The sequence below is a fragment of the Lepidochelys olivacea genome (assembly GCF_965140295.1).
Source record: "Lepidochelys olivacea isolate rLepOli2 genome assembly, chromosome: 2".
Taxonomy (NCBI): Eukaryota; Metazoa; Chordata; order Testudines; family Cheloniidae; genus Lepidochelys; species Lepidochelys olivacea.
The window spans coordinates 77,438,476-77,462,210 of NC_140412.1; the positions used below are offsets into that span (position 1 = coordinate 77,438,476).

The following is a 23,735-nucleotide window of genomic DNA, read 5'->3' on the forward strand; positions in this document are numbered from 1 at the left end:
GCATGGCTTCTATGCAGGTGCAGATTGCAGGTTCCTGTTTCATGAATGCTAGTCTCTAAAGGTGCCGTTTAATCTTTAATAATTAGGGCCCTACTAAATTCACAGTCCATTTTGGTGACTTTTACAGTCACAGGATTTAAAAAATAATAAATGTCATGATTTCAGATATTTAAATCTGAAATGTCACTGTGGTAACTGTAGGGGTCCTTACCTAAAAGGGGGATGGGGAGGCATCATAAGATTATTGTAGGGGGCTTGTGGTATTGCCGCTCTTACTTCTGCAGTGTTTCTCTCAGCCTTCAGAGGTGGGTGGTTGGAGAACGGCAGCTGCCAGCCGGGAGCCCAGCTCTGAAGGCAGCGCCAGCAGCAGCAAAGGAGTAAGGGTGACATGGTATGATATTGCTTCCCTCATTTTTGTACTGCTGACTTCAGAGTTGGGCCAGCAGCCACCACTTTTCAGATGCCCATTTCCACCCTTACTTCTGCACTGCTCCTGTTGGTGCTGCCTTTCAGAACTGGGTGCCTCGCCTGCAGCTGCTGCTTTCTGACCACCCAGCTCTGAAGGCAGCGCAGAAGTAAGGGTGGCAATACTGTGACACCCCTACAATAACCTTGCAACCCCCCCGTGACCCCCATTTGTATTGGGACTCCCAGTTTGAGAAATGCTGATCTCCCCTATGAAATCTGTATTGTATAGGGTAAAAGTACACAAAAGACCAGATTTCGCAGTCCATGATGCTTTTTTTGTGGCCGTGAATTTGGTAGGGCACTATTAATAATCATTATGTTCACACTTAAAATGAAAAATAGTAAATGGTTTTCAAGTATATCTTCTTTTTTAGAAAGCCATGAAATTGAAAGGATTTGAGGCTGAAAAAATAACGAGTAAACTATATTGTTTATGTAACTTCATGGTTTCAAACTGCTGGTTGTTGTTTCAGGAAAATTTGTTTATAATGGGATGTCTGTACGAGGACGACAGGACTTAGAAATTCAGGGCCCTCGACTTAATAATACAAAAGAAGAAAAAACATCCATTAAATATGGACCAGATCGACGTTTAGATCCTATTATAACTGAGGAAATGCCCTTGTTGGAGGTATTTTATATTCTCCCCTGATAATAATTTGAGCACATAGTCAAACGTTCAACTATACCTTTATAAAATAGTAATATTTTTTACTTTTGGTTTAACTTTATTTATAGCATTGCTGTCTTTTGACCTAACATCCAAAATGGCAATCTTATAATGGGGCAGAATGTAGTGGATTATGTAAATCAAAGTACCAAGTTTGTATCTAATTCAGGTGAAACTTCAGAGGGTTACAGGTATCATCACAAAATTTGTGACCCTGTTGAAGTATACACATTTCTGCCAGAATTTGAGGTAAGACAACTTTATAAGTAAAAGTGCAAGGAAAAAAAATACAGCTGGCAAATTAGCATTTTGGTTTCTCTATCTCCAGTTGCAAAACCTAATTTCCCAAGGTAGAGCCTTATTTCCTGAGTATGAAGGGGGTCAGTGAAAGCAAAAATGAAACAGAAAAATTCCTTCATTTACGATGGTTCCATATGATTCCCTTTACTGTTAAATTTAACATTGACAAATTAGATTTTTAGTTTATAAACACTGTGGCGGCTTTTTCAAGTTATTTTCAGAAATATGTTACTATTAAATTGTTAACCTTATAAATTTTTTTCCCCCAATGCAGGTGTTCTTTATAAATTTTCCTACAGGGCTGCTCTGTGGAGAAATCAGAAAAGCATATGTAGAATTTGTGAATGTGAGCAAGTGTCCTCTAACTGCATTGAAGGTTGTATCAAAACATCCAGAATTTTTTACTTTCGGTGGAAATACTGCTGTTTTAACACCACTGAGTCCCTCAGCTTCTGAAAACTGTAGTGCTTACAAGACTGTTGTGACAGATTCTACCTCTGTATGTACAGCACTGATGTCATCAGCTTCTTCTGTAAACTTTGGGGTTGGCACAGGAAGTCAGCCAGAGGTGATACATGTCCCACTTCCTGACTCTGTCCTCCTCCCTGGGGCTTCAGTCCAGCTGCCAATGTGGTTACATGGACCAGATGAAGAAGGGGTTCATGAAATAAACTTTTTGTTTTACTATGAAAGTATTAAAAAACACTCAAAAATGTGGTAAGTTTTTAAACTAAGTTTTTCAAACTAAATTAGGTCTTACCTAGTAAACTACTTGACACTGAATGTATTTAGGTATGTTAAATATTTCTGGACTTAAGTGCCATAAAAATGAAAGTGGTGTCAAACTGGTGTCTAACTTTGCTGTAGTAATAAAGCAAAGCATAAACATTAGTGGCTATATATATATTACACTGAACTCACTGCTGCTAGATTAACTTTCTGGTTAAATTGTCAAACTGATTGCATATATTTTGGACAGAGCAATTTTTCAAAGTACTACTCTCCTGAATGAATCAAATCTCCATGAATTCTTAGCAAAGGACAATGTATGTGAAGTCAGGCTTTTGCCGTGGAAGCATATTTAGTTCTTGCTCGGGGGTTGTCTTACTTTCCTAGGGGAAGAGAGAGTGGAGTGGATGCTATTGGATACTGTAAAAGGGAAGCTCTGTCCACACCAGAGCCTCAAGAAAGTTTGCTTTCATTTCAGAACTTGACCAGCAGTTCCAGCTTATTAATTTCTTCAACCAATATTCAAAAACAAATAGTCTCTTCACAAATACAAAATCACAGTAATGTCTTTTTGCTTTCTTACTCAAGGTACTTGTTTTGCTACTCATCTGGAAAGAAGGTGGCCTTACCATTTGTGATTTTTTTTCTATACTTTTTTTTTTCTTTTCTTGTTACCACTTACAAAATAGCAGCTAATCAGGTTGACATAGGCAAGAAGAGATTGTCCACACTGGAAGAATGACAGGAGGCCATGCATGTGGGTTAATTAGGCTGCACCTTTATTTCCTTTTAATAGCTGGGAGTATCCAGAAACACATTGTACAGTGCAGGGAGGAGGGGTCAGCTCCCTGCTGTTCAAGACATAGGGGCGCCAAACCCCCTTCCGCAGCTCCCATAAGGAGTGTTTTCCTTCAAATCCTTTTCCAATCCCTATTACCTGATAACCATATCCCTTCCATACAGAGTTCCTGCATTGGATATCCGCCACAAGGAGCCATCAACAAAATGCTTGGCTGCTTCCCCCACTCCATCACCCCTCCAGATTCCCAAATATCCACAGATTCCGTCTTCCTTTTTTCCCTTTTAACAGAGGTGAACCATATTTGCATCCATTGTCCACTCCCAGGTTTCCAAAGAGTGTACAAGATGCATCAGCTGGTCCCATAACATGCCCTTCCTTATTGTGCCTTGCTCCTATGGCTCTACAGAGAGACTTATACTGCTTCTCAGGTTCAGTCCCTGTCCTGGGTAATACAGTTTAGGAGTAGCAGCAGATAGAGGCTCAGTCTTTTGTAAACAGGCTTTAAAGAACCATGCTATCAGTTGATCAGGCGTCAGTTGTCCAGACAGTGGAGGATTGAGCCTTCAGGAGACACTAGTGAACCAATACATTCACCTAACATTTTAATTTCTATCTGCTCATAGATCAGAGTGGAGAATTCAGTGTTTTCAATCCCTCTTTTCTTTCTCTGCCTTTCATTTTTTTCCCCTTCATAATTTATGTCCTGGCTTGTTTTTACAGTTTCAAGTCAGTGCAGGGATGCTGTTCATATTCTTGGCTTGCTGCACCTTCTCAACCTCTAGCTTTACCTAGATTAAGTCACTGGGACTTGGGAGATCTGAGTTCTGTTCCCAGTTGTACCAATACTTCCTATGTGACCTTGGACAACTTACTTCGTCTTTTTCCCAGTTCCCCATCTGTAAAGTGAGAATACTTCACTACCTCAAACAGATGTTGAGGATGAATTAATGGGGCTGAGCTACTTATATACTATAGTGATGTAGTCCATAAAAAGAACCTAGCTACAGTTCAGTTTACCTGCCAAATCTAACAGGAGAAGAGCTCTGTGGAGCTCAAAAGCTTGTCTCTCACCAACAGAAGTTGGTCTGATAAGATATTACCTCGTCTCTCTCAAGTCTAATAGAAGAGAGTTATGTAAACTGGACTGAAGAATTCTTTGTTTAGCTCCCCATAAATACCCATCCTACAGGCTTAAGTGGGTTGTGTCCTTAGAGCATATAATGTAACTGGGTACATACCATCAAATATTGATTGACTTTGCTATAAGCATATTATACTTGTGCACTGTGAGTTTCACAGGCCGCCTGTCCTATTCCAAGTGCAGAGTGTCTAATAAAAGGTCTGCAGAACTCAGTTTCTGGTGTATTGCAGACTTCAGGCAGGCCTGCTGACCTTTAGAAAATGGTTGTATCTTTGTCAAGTACTTGCCAGCCAGAAAAATATAAAGCTCACAATAGTTGACTTGCTTTTGCACTGCTAACAGGATTAGAGATAAGCCTTTTTTGCTGGAGTAAGTAGTTCTGATACCTGTGTGCATCCAGAATCTTATGTTTTTGAATGTGGTGCCATTTTTAGTCTTTTTGGACTAAAACAACACTTCAAAGTGCTTGCATATTCAGCATATGTGTGTGACTGTAGCTAATTGAAAGTTGTACTTTTCAAAATACAGACTGATCTATGGGACCTTTGGGCACTAAAGAAATTAACATATATGTTTATCAGCAATGAAGTACTCACTAGACTAAGACTTTTAAAATTTAGGACTAGCAGCCGTAAAAGCTTGCTTTCTGCATCTGGCTAGATCTGAACCTGTGTCAGTGTTGTGATTCTTGTATTTACATTCTCCAGGACCTTGAGCCTAATAAGTAGTACAGGTTTTCAAACACCTACAAACATGAGTATCAACTTGCTATATCTTTTATCTTGGAGTCTGGAGATGCTATATAGCAAAGGATGTCTTCAGTGGGAGCTGGAAACAAATTAATGGCCTGCTGGAAACAAATTAATGGCCTGTTTACATCTGCCTGTAAATGTAAAAGCATAATAGTTCATGAGAATTTCTCTGATAAACCAGTATTGCAATTTAGAACCTGATACTTTCTTTCTAGTCATAGAGTATTAAGACACACTGCAGTTATTTGTACCAGCCGATCTTTGAATGTTCGAGCTACTGTCTGCAGAAGTAATGCCCTTGAGGATGAAGGCAAAGGGGACAATATGCTGGTATTTGTGGATGTGGAAAATATCAATACTGTAAGTTTGTTTAGAAAAGGGGATTTTATTTTCTTTATACTCTTTTACCAAGCTTTACTCTCATGGCTGCATATCTGGATGTGTTTCTGTAAGTATATGCTTGGTCTGCTTATAGACAAGTTTCTCTTTAACATACTAATTAAGGCAAATTATTCTGCAAAACAGATTTATTACAAACATGAAGTTCGAAACGTTCAATAAAATGCATTGAAACAATTTAGGACTCTTCAACTACAAGTGGAATTTCACTAAATCAAAGTTCAGTTTAGACAAGTTCCACTGTAATTCCTCCCTTCCCCAAATGTGCTTTAGGAACTGTGATAGGTGCCAATTTTTATTTGACTGGAGAGGGTGTGTATTGTAAGTTACATTTGAAGCATTCTTGATACCCATCAGTTGCAAAGCATGGATAACTAGCTTTGAATGTCATAACTAAGCCTTTCATTCTATCACACAAGTTTTGTTGCTAACTGCAAATGAAAAAATGATTCAGTTCAACATTATGAACTTGGAATCTGAGTCTTTGACTCTTGCTTACACCTACTAGCCAAACTCTCAACCTGATAGATCCCCCTAACTGAAGTAATGGGTGCTGCTGGTACAGTAGCTTGGGATGATCTGTATAGCTGTGGTTCGCAATCTTTCCACACTACACCCAAAAACCCAAATGTACTTTCTTGTTACAAGCCAACGTTGAGAGACTGGGTCATGATAAGAAACAGCAGATGGGTTTTTTGAGAGAGGCTGTGTCTTTGTAGGTTTAGTATATGGGCACTTGTAAGTGTGCTTCTCACTGGCCACATAGCATTTAACTCTTGTTCACTGTAACAGTGCTTCTGGTGCTGAGGAATTCTGACCTCAGTAGGCATCCTCAGCCTCAAATAAAACAATTTTAATTAGTGTTTTAGTTGCAACTGAATTGTGCAGAATGTTTTTATCGTTCTGGGAAATGTTAAGAAAAACAGGAGTTTAGGCCACATTAAGTTTTGAAGTTGATTTAAAACATAGGTTTTGTGCTTCTGGTCCATGTGTTGTGGAATATTTACCGAAGTAATTTTAGACATAGAGATATGGATAAATCAAAGTGTCCTAGTGGGTGGAAAACTGGACTGAGAATTAGAAGGCCTGGGTTCTATTCAAACTCTGCTGCTGTCCTGCTGTGTGACACTTCACCTCTCCATGCCTCTGTTTCTCTTCCATCCTTCCTCTTGACTGATTATTTAATTTGAAGGCTCTTCAGGGCAGGGACTTTCTTGTTGTCTTCGTACAATGCCTAGCACAAAGGGACTCCAATCTGTTGTAGCCTCTGGATATACCTGTACAAATATTACGGATTAGGGCCTCCCCAAAGATGCCAGATGCCTCATATATTTTGAAATAGGGCTCTTCATTTCTAGAATAAAAATTTGCTCTTTTTGTCAGTTGGTTTAGATTGGCACAATTAACTTTCTCATTCTTATTTAGAGTGAAGCTGGGGTTAAAGAATTTCATATAGTACAAGTATCAAGTAACAGCAAGCACTGGAAGTTACAGAAAGCTGTAAATCTCTCTGAAGACAAAGGTTTGTATTTTTATCAGGTATAAGCTAGTCACTGTTCTGTTTGGCAAAGAACACTTAATCTTATGAGAGAAGGCATCAAATTATACTGTTTAAATATACTTGTTTTCTCTCGTCTTTTTTAAATAAATTTCTGGTAATTCAGTTTTACCATTTTTAGAAACTAATTTGTCATTATCATTAAAAGACATTTCTGCTCTACCAATAAACTAAAAATCCATCTGTATATGGATAGTTCAACCAAGCTGTTTGGATTGGTTGACTAGTGGAGTTTACATCTCCGGTTCTGCCGATCTCCCTCTGCCTTGCTTCCTCTGTTATATTACATCTATTTATTTTTATAGCGGTAGAATGATACTTAACCTATTCGGTTATCTATTTCCTTTATGTATTTTTAATTTAATCTACTTCAGTTTACACAAATTTACTTCATCCATACCTGTAAAATTGGCGCTCTGCTTATTTGAACATGAGTCCAAACATCTGGGCTTCCTGTTGCACTAGAATTGATGACCAGAACAGTCCGACATTACTATGCTGTAATTGTTTCCTTTCCCATACCTGCTTCTCCTTTCTCTACTCTGACATTTCCTACTCTAAGTTAGAAGTAATGGGAGGTGCAAATGAAAGTCTTTCATTCACTGACTCATGGTATCGGTATACCAGATAATTATAGCAAGATGGATTCTTTGTATCTGTTAACTTGGATTCCATTTCTTATTTGCTAAGTAAATTCTATTATAGTTTTGGAGGCAACTAACTTGTACAATATTGGTTCATGAGCGGATTCTAAATAGGTTTCAGAGTAACAGCCGTGTTAGTCTGTATTCGCAAAAAGAAAAGGAGTACTTGTGGCACCTTAGATACTAACCAATTTATTTGAGCATAAGCTTTCGTGAGCTACCGCTCACTTCATCGGATTCTAAATAGTTAGTCTCCTATGTGCATCAGGCTTACAGATTGCAAAGACTGTGGTTTTGGGAGGTGCTCAGGTGCTGTGGGAGTGGAGACCATATAAGTATCTAGCTCAATGGGAAATGTTTTTTTCAACATCTTTCTTTCAGATTATAAACTTGCCAGTAGAGAGAGAGGAAAGCTATGCTTTAAAGCAGTAAAATGCAAAAACTCTGGAGGTAGGTTCACTTAACTTTATTGGACAGTGGTTTTGGGTGGGATTTTCAAAAGTATTTGTGCCTTCCATGAAACTTAAGTGCTCATGGTGTGACTTTGCATGCAGATGAAGTGACACTTTCTCTCTTTGTCCTTTAGAAAATTACACATTTGCAGACATTGTCTTTGGAAATGAGCAGGTATGTAAATTGATACAACTTAATACTTTGTCAATATTAAATACCTGTCTTGTACATATGACCCAGTCACAGCCTTTATTACCCAAGAAATACCTCCGTACGTGGCATACAATTATCTTTTGCACTTCATGTTTGTGCTAGTATTTTAAAAACACACATTCTTATCCCCTGAAGTCTTTCTCCTTGCTTCCTAAGTGTACATAGACAGAATAAACAATATGGATATAGACAATATGGGAGGCAGCATGATCCAATGGATAAGGTAGTGGATAATCTGAAGACCTAGGTTCTATTTCTGGCCCTGCCACTGCTTTGTGGCACTGAGCAGTTCACTTCACCTCTTTCCTTTCCCACCCTTTCTGTTTTTTCTGTTTAGATTGTAAGCAGTTCAGTACCTAGGATAGAGAAACCCTAATCTGTTGTGGCCTCTAGACGTTACTGTAATAGAAATAATAAAAATAACTATTACATTTGTTGATAGTTTTAAAAATTTGTTCTGCTCACATATGTGACTGTAAAAAGTATACCGGGGAGGGGGGGGGGGGGGGGTTTCCATGAGTGTTTCAGTGAATTCCAGATATGCTTGTTGTGTTGCAAGTAGATCTCTTCCCTAATTGCCAGTCCTGCAAACCCCACCTATGTCCAAAAAGTCAATCTGTATTTTTTGTCTTGTGCACTATCACTAATAATAAAGACTTTACAGTCAGATATACCTGTGCAACACAATCAGTGGGATTGTGTAGGTATATTTGAGGGCAGAATTTGGAAGAATCCATATTCTTTCATAGTTATTGAATGCTTATAGCAGAGGGAGAGTGGAGCAGGGCAGGGGGAACTGTGAATAAAGTAGCCCTCTGACTCTGAATGCAAATGGAGTGTAGGTTTGTTGAGTTAAAGGTGCTAGTTTTATGTATTTACAATATGGTATTGTCTGGATGATGATTGGGGCTTGCTATGTTGGGTTCAGTACAGAGAAGGTAATGTCTGTCTTCAAAATCACTTTTCAGCATAGACTTATGCTTCAAATGTGACCACTGTGCCCAAATTTTTAAACAGTTGTGCCTTCTTACATTTTATTTTTTTTAACTAGCTTGTATACCTGACACTTCTTCAAGTTGAGATTTCACTGATTTTGCTTGTTAGATGCAAAATACCTTATGTGATTGTGTATAATATTGGTTTAATCTTACTTTAAATGCATAGTATATCTTATCCATTCTGTGTCTGATTTTACTGAGCTAAGAGCGTATCTGATGCCTTCGGTCAAATTGATCATAGACGAGCCTGATTTGCTCCCATTGAAGTTGGTGGAGGTCTTGATGATGACTTCAGTAGAAACAAGATTGAACACTGATACAAAGCTTTAGGGTATCCTTGTGTCAAAACCAGTAAACAGTTCATGTTGAGCAAAGGGAATGGTTCATATTGAGACTTTATAGAACAGTATGTGTCTATAAAAAAAGATTTGTTTGACTTTGTACGTAGTTGAAAGGCAGCACATTCTATAGAAGTAACTGTAAATGTGACTTTTAAACTTCAAGATGAGAGCACTGGTAGACACAGTTATTCTTTTGTAGTTTCATATGAGCATCAGTGGGGAAACTCATAAAGCTCCTTTGCTTTTTTTCTTTACTTACATATTATAATGCCATTTAGTAATTTTCTCTGCCCATCAGATAACACCCAGCTTAATCTGTATCACCTGATCCTGAAGTAGCAGTTTCTCTTGGTGTCCGCTTATTTAGCAGATCATCTTTGATTGCATCTGAACACAGATGAAACAAGATGCTGATTGTTATCTTGAAATAAGGGTTAGTCAGTTTCTCTGCATTTTTAATATTTTCAACAGAACTGTTTGTTTCATGGAACACTAAGATTTCTCTGTGAAAACATGCTGATATATTTGAAAGCTTTTTATCCTCTTAGGAACGTGAGTTGGCTTGGTTTCATCTATAGCAAACTGTTCCAGTTCAATGGCATTTTTTGTAGATTTAAAATACTTAATCATAAGACTTTAAACTATTAAGACACTCTCTGTCTTTCACAATCAAAGAATGTAGGGTTTGCAGTGCATATACTGGAACAGAATTTTGTATCGTTGACTTGTCATTCACAGCAAGTAAAACACAAGCATCTCATTTTATTTACAATCTTAGATATCAGTTCAGCTATAATAAGTAAAAATTAAGTTAACATTTAGTCAGTACTCAATGTATAGATGAGCATTAGTGGAAGACAAGCATGTACACTTAAATTGTTGCTTTTTAGAAATTTGGCAAACTAATGCTACCATCCCAGGTATACTAGAAAGGAAAATGAGTTCAGAACTGGCCAAGATACAGATTCTGCATCACCACTAAGCTTTGTACAGTTCCACGTGATGTTATGTGAACTAACTTACATATTTACCATAGGATCATAAACTTCATCTTATGGTCAATACCCTCTGCCACAAACTGTGCTAAGGATGGGATCTGGAGGTACATAAAGCTGGGTGCTTGGTGAAGGCTGTAGGTGGGTGCTGGGTAGGAGCTGTCTGGGGGAGAACTTACTTATAACTGTAGCACCTAGGAACTCCTAGTCATGGACCAGAACTCCATTGTGCTAGGTGGTTCACAGACAGTCCCTGCCCATGAAAGTTTACAATCCGAGTATATAACAAGAGACAACAGAAGGTTATAGAAAAATAGATGGAGTACAAGGAAACAATGAGATAATATTGTCAATGACAGTGGTCTGAGTACACTAGCATTCTAACCATTGTCAAGTTTTTGTTAGTGTATCATGGCAAGGGGAAGGTTTTTCCCAGGAGGGATTTGAAGGAGGATAATGAGGTAGCTTTGCATATGTTTATGGGAATTATCTCGCAAGCATGAGGGGGAGTATGGGAGAAACATGAAGGTGCTTATTTGAAAATTTAGCAAATGGATGATTGGCATCATGGTCCAACTGAAGGTGGGAGTTGACCTTGATTGTGAATGAGATATGATACGTAGAGTGGGGATAGGTTGTGTAGAGCTTTAAAATTGAAGACAAGCAGCTGCTGGATGCAATAGAGAAAGGGGGAGCCAGTGGAGGGATGCAAAGAGAGGGGTGACATGAACAAAGGAACATGCAAGGAAAATGGTCTTTGCAGAAGCATTGAATGGATATCATTGGGGCAAGATTGCACTTGTCCAGGCCAGAGAACAGGGTGTTGCAGTAATTGAGATGTGAAATGAGACCCTGGATAGGGATTTTAGCTGGATGATGGAGAGGAAAGGCATGTCTTAAGTCTTATTTCTCAAGCCTTATGCAGAAAGAATCAGCAAGAGTTAGCCATAATGTGGAAGTCAGGTCCTAGAGAGAGGTCAGAGCCAAAGGTGAGGTAAGATTACATACCTGAGTGACCAGCAGAATTTTTGGGCTAGGGGAGAGGGCAACTGGAGATGGTTGTTCAGGCTGGGGAGTTAGTGGGGGAGTTTTGTGACTCTGCGTGGGGGATAGCTTGTGGGAGAAGACAGGGACAGCTGGGAGTGTGGGGAAATTTAAGGGGGAAAATGTGAATGAGAGGGATTTGATGGAGTAGTTGGGGAGAGGGGTATCTGGGAGGTAGCTGGGGAGGGGCTCTGTTGGAGGATTTCAGAGCCTGGTGGATGAAAGTGTCTGATAAGCTATCTTGATGCTGGCTGGGGAAGGGGAGCCTGGGACCAGTTTGGGATCCCAATAATTTTCTATCACTGCTTTGTTATACCCTTCCAGGCTACTCTCCTCCCTCCCCCCATTAAAATCCATTGGAGGAGGGGGGGAAGGAGGCCACAAGGCAGAGGCTACTTACTCAACAGGTACTATAGTGGCTTCTTTTGGCCATGAGCCACAATTGCAACTTGCTTGTGCAATCTAGCTCACTGCACAGGTCCATGGCACTTTGTAGCCTTGATGTTGGTGGTATGAATTGTACTGATTGAACTTGTTGGTAAGGAATTTATGAAAATACAGATATCGCGGGATATTTTCACAATCAGAAAAACACAAAATTGCTTTTAGCTAAGTGTCTGTGGAAGACAATAGATCTTAATCTGAATGAATTGGTCCAAGTCATTACTTTTTAAAAGGGCATCAATTCCAACATTTTTGTATTCTACATTTTTTTTTTTTTTTGAGCCTCAAATTCCTAATGATTGGGTTTGCTCCACATTGCTCAGCATAGCAGACCCGATCAGTGGCTGAAGATTTTAACTGTTTGTTCTTGCTGGTCATGCCAATTCCATGTGGACTTCAGCTCTCTTCTGTGTTTGAGACATAGCAGGCCATGTGTTCAGGTTCCTTTGTATTTACTTCAATGGCTGAAAGGCTCATGAGACAGGGCCAAAAATGCCCCAAATGCAAAGCCTTGCTAATTTCCCCCCATTTTAGCATTGATCTGCTCAGTATGCAGGAATCTAAGGTTCTCTGAAAGGTGGCTTTTCTGTCACATTCTCCTGTGCCTGCCTTGCTGTCATGCACCAAATGTGTGTCTATATAAAATTCAGGAGACTGACCGTTCCCACTGTGCCTTATCTCACCATGAACTTGGGTGGCTGAGTGGCAATAGAATTGCAGGTTCATCTCATCACGACAATGGAGTAGGGGGACCAGGAGGTATAAGCAGCAGTAAGTATTTCCCTCTGATATTTACTCAATTGTTAGTGTATCTTGCCCATCATTGGCACGGGTTTAAATGGCAGTCTTTAGTCCAGGCTTTCAGATATATGAATACAAATACTAGTTAAGTGTAAAAATCCTGGGCAGTTTCATATAGTAAGGCCCACAAAAATGCCAGGGCAGTATTTCTTCTGTGTGTGTTTCAAATTTAATAGAGTCCTTGTGTCTCATCAGTCTCCCTTGTAGGAAAACATTCTAGAAACACAGTTCTCCCATAAAAACAACGAGGAGTCCGGTGGCACCTTAAAGACCAACGCATTTGTTTGGGCATAAGCTTTCGTGGGTAAAACACCCACTTCTTCAGATGCACGGAGTGAAAATTACAGATGTGGGCATTATTATACTGACACATAGACTATTACTTCCCCAAGCCCAGGGTTAATCATTCCTCTCCCATGGTCTGAGGAATCTGCCAATACACAACAGCTAACAGCGTTGCACAAGATAATATAGTTTGGACATTTTGACAGACCTCTGAAGGGTGGGGATGAAGGAGTAGGAAGACTCACCAAATATTGCCACCACCTCCTTGTCCAGTCTTCTCCCAAGGACAGACTCCTCAACTGCTACTTTATTCTGTGAGATTTGGTTGAAAAAGTTCTGGAGTAAGTGATGGATCGTAGTGATATCTTTTTTTTTTTTTTTTTTTTCTGTCCTCCAACTTCATATTCCCCTCATAATGACCTAGACCAGGGTTTTGGCCACTGCCTCTGTCAAAGTTCAAGCCTCAATTTGGGTATAGTTAAGGGCAATGAAAGAGGCTTTCTTGGTTAAATTGATTGGGCCTACAAAATGAAAATGAAATGAGGTGTTATTACCCCATGTATAGACTTTGCAGCCTTAATATTTTAATGGCTTTTTGGTTTTTTAAGTTTGCTATTTTATACACACAGGAAGTTGTATCCTAATTTCATGCTGGGAACCATAGTATTGCTATCATCAAGAGCTCAAAAATTAGTCTGGCCTGGAAAAAAAAAAAAAAAAAAAAAAAAGAAAATCATGAGACCCAATTTTTTTGGTTTTCTTTGCTTCTGGTTTCTAAGCTTTCAGTGTGTACTCAGGACACAATTTCAAACTCTTCTCTGACCATGAGGACTAATTTTTTTTTTTAAATGAAAGTTGAAATTTTTATATAGTCAGGACTGCAGGATTGGGAAGCCTCCAGGAAAACATCAAATGCAACACTTTAACCATATTGATGCCCTCAAGAGTCATCAGCAGGGCTGGAACCTTTAGCACTACAGCACAGGGCTCTCTCTTGAGCAATGAAGTAACAAATAGCAGTAGTTAGTCTTCCTCTGCATCAGTGTTTCTCAACCTTTTTGACCGGCTTGCTGCCTTTCTAAACTGTGTCATGGAGATCCACGGACCGGTCACTGAGAAACACTACTCGATATGGACCAGCCACTAGAGAGGGATGAAACAGATTTTACCAGTGGGTTTCACAGTGGTTTGCAGATAACAGTATAATGCTGGGACCCCAGAATCCTGGATTCAGTTCAAGGTTTGAGAGGGATGTGTTGTCCAGTGGCTACAAACCCTTTGTCTCCTTTCCCAGTCTTTCTCCTAACCTCTCTGCATGCCAGTCAGGCTACTTTTCTTCTCTGGGCTGTTTGGGTCCCGAAGTGATGGCACTGAGAGCACAGGAGTGTCTCTGGTCTCAGTGCTGATGTCTGGCCCCCAAGAAACAACTGCAGTGTCCTGCTGCCCAGACATTGAGCCTGCGCATTCATTCTGTGGGGGTGATGTGTGTATAGTCTAGTCACCACATAGAGGATCTGTTGGAATGGCGCATGTTCATTGCTGATCAAATCTTTGGAGAAATTACCTGCCAAACTCTAACAAACCTCTAATAAGCATGAGTGAACTGTGATATTCAGGCTTATAACTTGGCCAGATTTCCCTGGGGATCGCAAACAGCACATCCTTTTCAAAAATCGTGTTTTGCTCCAAATCATAGGCGTGCTAGAGCTTCCTATAAAAATGACTGAAATAATGTAATAAGAGTAAAATATGGGTATGCACTACAACAAAAGAGGTGTTCTTAATTCTGGTTAGCTAACTAGAGTTGGTTAACTTGAGGTAAAAGCCTAGTTAAGACAGGGCAGTTGTAATGTTTACATGAGTTAGCAGGTAGTTAAAGCCTGTTGGGGAGTCCCAAACCATGATCAGTTCAATAGGGCAGGCTATCATTTGGAACAGTAGACCCTCGGTTCCCCCTTGGTCATGGGATAGAACTGGACTACCTCCATTCCTCTCTTCTACACTGGCTTATTTAGAGCTGGTATGGAGTTAACTTCTGTGGCACAGAAGACTTGCAAAAGCCCATATGCATGATTATTTTGCTTACCAGGGAGTTAGTGCTGAGAAGCTCCACAACAGAGGAAATTCCACCTTCATAGACTAAACTTGAATCAGTTTATTACATGTACTGAAAGCAAAATGTGGTGTTTTCTTACAGATAATCAGTTCAGCTAGTCCGTGTGCAGACTTTTTTTTCCGAAGCTTATCCTCTGAATTAAAAAGAACACACACACAATCAAATACGTTTCAAGGAGCTGTGAAACAGTCATTTGATGAGGCAGTCAGATTGATACAAAAATGTAGTAAGGTGGATTTGAATATTGTTGTTCTCTGGAAGGTATGTATGGTCTGTTCTCAATTATCCATATAGTAGCTTGATTATGAAACATGATTAGTAGAAAATAAGAGCAAATGAGATTTTGTTTATATCTAATGTAATGTTCTTGAGATGTACTCCTAATTTGCAGACAAATGTTAGCTTTTGTTTTCATTAAACTTTAGTTTGTCTGAAAACAGGAAATTAAGTTAATTGAAACCAAGGTTGGGACACTACTGAAAATTATTACTATAATAAAGCCATTTTTTTAAACATGTCTAGATTTAAATGTGATTGGCTTAATACTTGAGAGATTCTGTCCCCTCCATATGTGCCTATGTTTCCTCAGGGTGAATGAGGCTTGCTTTTTGAAAGATAGTAAATCAAGTTCTGACCTCTTTGAACCTTATGCAGCCAGAGTCTTTATCTCTCTGGACACACAGGTAGACTCTCCCACACTTTGCTCACGTTCTTAGAGGGTTTATTTGAAGTAATGCTCCCACTCACTTTTTAAAGGGGTGGCTTTAATTACCAAGTATAAACACTAAAAATGTATCAACATAACAAATTACACTGAATCTAAATACTATGTTTGGCAATATAAAATTCCAACATTTGTTCGGGAGTCTGCATGCTAACTTTTATATATTTTTTTTTTTTCACTTCCACGAAGCACCAGACTTTTCCACTTCAGTTATGGAAGAAATTGTTGAGGGTGAAAGCCTGCTGTTTTCCTAAATTGACTGGCCCATACATGCAAGACATGTTAGACAGCAGTAGAACACTGCTGGATTCCTGCTTTAGCGTTTCTCTTCCTGGCTCTGGGGGCAGATTGTGGTTACAAACAGTATAGCTAAATGTAACAGTGCCCCCATTTGGGATTGTCTGCAGGGACTGAACCTGACACCTCTACCATTTGAGCTACAAAATCATGACCTGTTAGTATAGAATAGGGTGACCAGATATCCCGATATTATAGGGACAGTCCTGATTTTTGGGGGCTTTTTCTTGTATAGGCACCTATTACCCTCCACCCCCGTCCCGATTTTTTACACTTGCTATCTGGTCACCCTAGTATAGAAGCAATAGCAGAGCCATAAAATCCTTTATATGGCTTAGCTATTTACAGATAACGCAGAGCCCACTCACTGTTAGTGTGTAACACAGCACCTTTTTTAAGAGTGTAGTTTTTGAAAGACAAAATAAATCGGACTTGGCTTCATTATATTAGAGACCTGAGGTCTAGATCCAGCTCTGTCTCAAGTGAGCTTCTGCAAACTGTTACCTCCCTCTACAGTGGGGGAATAAGTGTCCCTTCCAAGGTAGTAGCAAGAGACTGTGATTCATAATGAGAGTTGTGAAGAGTTCCTATAGAGGGAGTTGGCAACACTAAAAAAGTGTTGACTCTTGTAACTGCTGACATGCAGTGGTGTTCCAAATGAAGAGTAATTGCAAAAACAGTAAGATTCAAAATTCCCTTTATTTGAAATGAAATAAGTGACTTCCCCTGAAGTTCACAATGCGTTCATCTAGGATCTGACTTCAGTGGGAGTCTTGCTTTCTGAGGCTGCGGAATAGGACCTTGGTAAACACAGTGGAAAATACGGGTTCCTCCCACCCATGATAGCAGCTTAGAAGCTGCCAGGAGACTTCCATAAAATCTCCCTTAAAATATGCTGCAATGTTAACTAAGCACTGACTCGGTAATCTTTAGTAGTGTTGAAATAATTCTAAAAATACACCACAATGCTAGAATGGAGCAAAACTGATTTTAAATAAGTGTATCTACAATGTATCCTAAGATTTTACATAGTTCACCTGAGATTTTGTTTAAAGTGAATTTTATTGTTAATTATTTTTGTGAAATACACTGCATACCCACTCTTCACAGTTCCTTGAATTAGAAACATTAAGGCAACGCAGAGGACTGTTCTAGATGGGATTTATTAATTAGCTGCTTAGCTTTCTACTGCAAAGTAATTGCACTTTATTGGAAGATGAAGTGGTTCCTTTATTCATAATTTTGTAAATCTGTTGGTAAAGATTATGGTGTACTTTGGAATATTTCTAAATAAAAGGTGGTATAAATGCAAGGTAGTCATCACTTCTAAAGTTTGTATTATAAAAGAGAATAACACTTTTGAGGTTTGCAGCAAATTAAGAAATATTAAATGTCTGTTATCTTTGTATTTAGGCGTATGTTGTGGAAGACAACAAGCAGCTTATTTTAGAAGGCCAGCATCATATTCTTCTTCACACAGTAGGGAAGGAGGCTTATTCCTTTCCTCAAAAGCAGGTAATCCTAATACTTTTTTGTATTAAAAACTGCTTGCTTTACAAAAGCCTTTATAAAGTGTTTGGTATGTTTCCAAAATGTGCGTATCTAAATAAGTTAATGAAATTACCTTGTAAAGGCTTCTGTAGTAGTAATTTTGTAAACCTCTTGTAAGTATACATCTTGTAAGTTAAAAGGAATCTGCTAATTTTAGACTAATTTCAGCAACATACTTTCAAGTCTTAACTGACACAACTATAAAAACAAAACTTTCAGTGGAAAACGTAAATACATCTAAGGTCTTAGAGCAGTGGTTGTTAACCTAGTTACCATTTTGGGCCACATATGCAGCTCTCGGTGTTATGCGGGCCACATCCACACTATATTATATACTACCTGTGTGGCCCTGAGAATGTTTACATGGACCGCAGTGGTGTGCTGATTGGACCACAAGTGGCCTGCAGACCACAGGCTGAGAACCACTCTCTTAGAGGTTTTCTGCTGGTGCCGTGTAACATACGAAATGTTGAAGGGAGTTAACGTGTAATATTGGCTAGGTGTTTTTAACATATAAAAGTGTAAGCAACAGAAGTGATTGTTTGACAAAGACATGAATATAATTTTAGATACTGTTGTATGGCATAGTTCCTAATTATACTTTTGATATAAGCACTGAGGATTCTCTAAATACATGTTTTACATACTAGATCTGAATAATGTCTTGGAAGTTTCAGAGTACCAGCCGTGTTAGTCTGTATTTGCAAAAAGAAAAGGAGTACTCTAAGGTGCCACAAGGAATACTCTAAGGTGCCACAAGTACTCCTTTTCGTCTTGGAAGTTGTTAGTGTACTTCAGTGATCTGCTGATAATGGGAACGTCAAGTATATGGAAGTGTGTCGTTGAATGCGCAAGCTTTTTAAACCTAATTAAACAATCATAGGATATTCAGACAAATCTATTAAGAGCTAAAGTTCAGTGTTTTAGCACTTACTGGCTTTACTTAATTTTCAGTAGTATTAATTACTGGACCTCAAAATGGTTAACTTAATTTCATGTTAAAGGAAAAAAGGCAGTAAGCCCATGACCCATGTAGATGAGATGTAACTGCATAATTGCCTTAAACAAATTACTTCCTTGAGTTTTGTTGCAGGACTAAAATCAAACTGGATGAAAAAAGTTCAGAGCTCTTAATACAATATTGTATTAAGAGGCAATAGAGAAGTCAGCATGTTAGTATAAGAAAGGTACCTGGTAATATAATAGTAGTGAAACTTGGGTGAGTTCCCTCTGACACAAAAAAGACCCAATCAACTTGGGTTAAAATAAATAAATAAAATAAGTTGCTTCCAAAATAAGGACTTTGAGTTTTGATGCACTAAGGGATTAAATAAAAATGCTTGAATCTTCTTTATTCTGATGTATTCTGTGCACTAGTGTAGCTTTCCCTATAAAACGTATAAGTTATAAAAATAAATAGAATTATCAGAGGAAATAACTAGAGAAACTGACAAACTGAATTGAGAGATCGATCAATTAAATTTTAAAATATCTGTTCTCACTGATATCACAAAAACAGCTATAGAAGAAAATGAATAATTTGGGTCTGCAACGAAGTGGTGAATATATGAGTATGTGTATGTGCAGCATTGGTAATTACAAGAATTAGTAGTGTACAAAACTGTATTAACTCAGTGTAATACTGAACACATGAATAGTCCAATGTATTTGTGAATGTGAAGAAGAATTTAAAACGAGTAAGGTGCAAGGTAAAGGTAGGTGAGTCTCAGTAACTAAAAGTTAAGTAACACTATCCTGCCTATTTTTGTTTACATGTTAGCTATCTTAATTTTGTTTTCCCCTAAATCTGTATTGTATGTATTTCCTGTGAGCCCCCTTCTGCAAAAACGTATAGCAAACTTGACTATATTTATACTGTTAGCTTGCTAGGACAAGAGCTAATTTTTTTTCTAATTGCATCTGAAAGCAGATATGGTTATGTATCTAGATCAGTCGTTCCCAAACTTGTTCTGCCGCTTGTGCAGGTAAAGCCCCGGCCGGGCCTGCGGTTTTTGTGGATTACAGCTCCCAGTGGCCAGGGTTTGCTGCTCCAGGCCGAGGGACGTACTGGCCGCTGCTTCCAGCAGCTCCCATTGGCCTGGAGCAGTGTACCGCAGCCGGTGGGGGCCGCGATCGGCCGAACCTGCAGACGTGGCAGGTAAACAAACCAGCCTGGCCCAGCAGGGGCTTTCCCCCGCACAAGCGGCAGAACAAGTTCGGGAACCCTGGTCTAGGTATTTACATATCCCCTGTCAGTGCAGCATCTGAAGATGTAATGAATTTGTCCTCACAACCCTTCTGTGGGATGTATTAACTCCATTTTATAGATGAGAAAATGAGGCATAGAGTAAGTGGCTTGCCTTGTCTCTCGTAGCAAGTCTGTGACAGATGTGGAAGTTGAACCCAGGTCTCCCTAGGTTCCCGTCCAGTACCTCCCCTATAAGAGCATCTTTCCTCTGTGGTATCCAAATGCCATTTATGCTTAAGAGGAGCAGGCTTCCGAGTTCTTAACCATTTTGGTACGAATGGTTGTATTTTTGTCATTAGTGTCTGGTAACCGGTCAGTACTTTTAAAAAAGCTATTTATGTAAATATTTCACTATTTTATCTAAAATTGTACACATTATAAAGCCTTTTGTTCTTGTGTAATCCTCATATCATGAAACTGGCTTATACAATGGATTTTGTGACTACTAAAAAAAGAAACCTCTGCCATGCTGAAAAGTAGCTTTGTTTTGAGAAATGGCTGAACCATTTTTACTGAAACTAACCCCCCCCCAAAAATTCAGCCCTAAGCAGACACCTGGCATGGAAAACTTTGTCAAATTTAAGCTGTTTTGACTTAAGTTAGCAACTGAAACCAATGGCTTACAAGTGTTGGGCAACCTTAACTATTGGCCTCACTGTCTGTAACTGAACAGAAGAGATTACAAGGTGGAATCATGCTGCTCAGGGAGAAATTGTTCAGCCATTTTTTTTCAATTACCAAATGCTTCTAAACTGAGAACATATAATTGCCTTTCCAGCAGTTGCCAGCAGGTGATTATCATCCACAACTGACTGAACCATAGCAATTTTCAAGGAGACTGTAAAACCAAGATGCTGACAACATGGAGTCCATAATAATTCCAGCAGAACTGTTTAAAAAAAAACTTAGTGTAATCCTGGACCTAATCAAATTCCAGTATGAATAATTGCATATTACCAGACTGATTAAATTGCACTTTCAACATCAAATGGATACATTTCCTTCCCTAAACTTTTGGCCATGAAATTAGGAATTCTAAATCGCTCTTTGCTATCCTAGCTAGCACAAGAGTAATATCATATGCTTCATAGCATAGCTTGTTCCCTGTGGAAATCAGAAAGATTTTTCCCCTTATATGTACAGTATTATACCACTGTCTATATATGCATTATGAGGAGATGGAGTTTTCACTTTCATATTCTACATTAGGTTTTGGTTACTGTTGGATGCAGAATATTGGACTAGATTGGTCAGCTATCTGTTTTGGCACATCTTAGTCTTAATATTTTGTTCTAATAAGTTATAAATAGAAATTATAACTGACAGTGCTGCTACATCCATGTGCTCTGACGCATCTAATGTTGCTAAGCAACATTGCTTTTTAAAAACTTGATTCATGTGCAGTAGTGTAGTAGTGTCTTTAATGAACAGACAATTTGAATCTGTTTATCCCCTTGGCTTCCCCCCCCCCCTCCAGTCTACACATGAGAAACTGCTCTTGAGATAAAATTAGAATCAAAGAATGCCAAATGTAGCTTACTCCTTTGAGCAGCACAAAAAAGAGAGACGGGGGTGGGGAAAAAAAGGAAACTAGGCCAGGTGTGACTGAGTTCTTTAAGAACTAAGTGGTACAATACAGTTTCTAGCAATAATATGAAGCAGAAATTAGAAATAGGAATTTATGAATATAAACTGAGGATTGGGTTTTTATTTATAAAACGGAATCAATTCAAGCAAACTAATAATACAGCCGAACATTTGAATAGAGATGTTACTGTAAAAGCTGTCTGGCCTACAAAATTACAAGCTTTGGCAATAAACCTACCATTTAAATACATATACATATTGTGACAGGGTTGGGCCAGATGGCTACAGGAGAGTGACAGAAGGAAGATATATTAGCCCCAGTTTAAGTAGGTCTGTTTTCCCTGGGTACGGTAACAGGGAAGGTTCCAGAACAATCAGGAACTTTTTGGAAACAATTAAGGCAGACAGGCTGATTAGAACATCTGCAGCCAATCAAGAAGCTGCTAAAATCAATTAAGGCAGGCTAATCAGGGTACCTGGGTTTAAAAAGGAGCTCACTTCCGTTTGTGGTGTGTGCGAGGAACTGGGAGCAAGAGGTGCAAGAAGCTGTGATGAGAAGGCATACTACTGGAAGACTGAGAAGTACAAGCATTATCAGACATCAGGAGAAAGGTCCTGTGGTGAGAATAAAGGTGTTGGAAGGAGGCCATGGGGAAGTAGCCCAGGGAGTTGTAGCTGTCACGCAGCTGTTACAGAAGCCACTGTAGACAGCTGCAATCTACAGAGCCCTGGGCTGGAACCCGGAGTAGAGGGTGGGCCCGGGTTCCCCCCAAATCCTCCATCCCCCCAACTCCTACTTGATACCAGAGGAGTTGAACTGGACTGTGGGTTCCACCAGAGGGGAAGGTCTCTGGCCTGTTCCCAGACCCACTAAGTGGATCAGCAGAGACTGTGGGAAATTGTTCTTCCTTTTCCCCATGTTGTCTTGTGATGAAGCTAACTGAGTGAACGGCAGATTTGAGCCACGAAAGTGGCCAAACTGAGGGCTGCCGTGAACCTCTGAGGTGAGCAAATCCGCCAATAAGCGCAGGATCCACCAAGGCAGAGGAGGAACGAACGAACGAACACACACACACACACACACTCTCTCTCTCTCTCTGTATATGTATATGTATATATATTTTATATATTTTAAATATATAAAATAATTTAAAAAAGGATGTTCATGCTCTACTGTTGGCTTAGATATTCTAGTACTAAACCAGCTATGTCCATTAATATGTAAAATTTGTGGACAAAGGTCCATCTATGAAAGTACTCATTATAGGATAGGAATTACTGCAATTTAGTGAAAATTAGTTAGGTATTTGTAAGAACTTTCCTTGCCACTGCCTCTAACACTGCCATACTGAAGCTCTTTTTTTAACACTTGGAGTCTTACCTGTCATCTTCATCTGCAGTGACCAATTAGCTTTAGCTAGCCAAAGCTCAAAATGTGACTATTCCCAAGCTATAATTGCCTTGGCTCACTTCAGTTTTCAACAGCCTCAATCTCCTCCCCCTTTGTTTCCCAACCTACAGTAACCTGAAATCCTTTACTTTTTAATTTTCCACATTCAACTTCAGCCACTTCTCCATATTATAATATTCCTTACTGTTTGTCAAAGCATTTTTCTCTTGATCACATGGATAGAAATTCAGGCTAAAGGAATCTCAAGGCAAGAAAATAAGACTGGAAGGAGATTGGGCTGGATAACGTTGCAATTTTAATTAAAAGTAGGGCTGTCAATTGTAGCTAATTCAAAACAAATTAACTTGGTTAAAAAATTACTTTTAATCACACAGTTAATATAATACCAATTTAAATTTATTAGATATATTTTTGAATGTTTTTCTACATTTTCAAATATATTGATTTCAATTACAACACAATAAAGTGTACAGTGCTCACTTCATATTATTTTTATTACAAATATTTTCACTACAAAAAAGATAAAAGAAATATTTTTCAATTCACCTCAATTAAATAATGCAGTCTTGTTTTGTGAAAGTGCAACTTACAAAAAAAATCTAAATTTCTAACATAAGTGTACTCAAAACAATGTAAAACTTTAGCACATACAAGTCCACTTAGTCCTACTTCTTGTTCAGCCAATTGCTAATACAAACAGATTTGTTTACATTTACGGGAGCTGCCCACTTCTTATTTACAATGTCACCTGAAAGTGAGAATAG

The 23,735-nt window shown here is 38.9% G+C and overlaps 1 protein-coding gene across 6 annotated transcripts in view; it reads left to right on the forward strand.

The window, feature by feature from the left end:
• Nucleotides 1–23,735, forward strand: part of TRAPPC8 (trafficking protein particle complex subunit 8) — a 113,607-nt gene that overhangs the window by 77,548 nt on the left and 12,324 nt on the right. For all 6 annotated transcript variants that reach the window (XM_084618497.1, XM_084618499.1, XM_084618498.1 and 3 more), the window contains 8 exons: nucleotides 942–1,099; nucleotides 1,713–2,155; nucleotides 5,078–5,222; nucleotides 6,687–6,783; nucleotides 7,845–7,913; nucleotides 8,050–8,090; nucleotides 15,235–15,414; nucleotides 17,588–17,689. In XM_084618497.1, coding sequence (XP_084474623.1) covers nucleotides 942–1,099; nucleotides 1,713–2,155; nucleotides 5,078–5,222; nucleotides 6,687–6,783; nucleotides 7,845–7,913; nucleotides 8,050–8,090; nucleotides 15,235–15,414; nucleotides 17,588–17,689 — 1,235 coding nt within the window. The remainder of the gene's footprint in view (nucleotides 1–941; nucleotides 1,100–1,712; nucleotides 2,156–5,077; nucleotides 5,223–6,686; nucleotides 6,784–7,844; nucleotides 7,914–8,049; nucleotides 8,091–15,234; nucleotides 15,415–17,587; nucleotides 17,690–23,735) is intronic.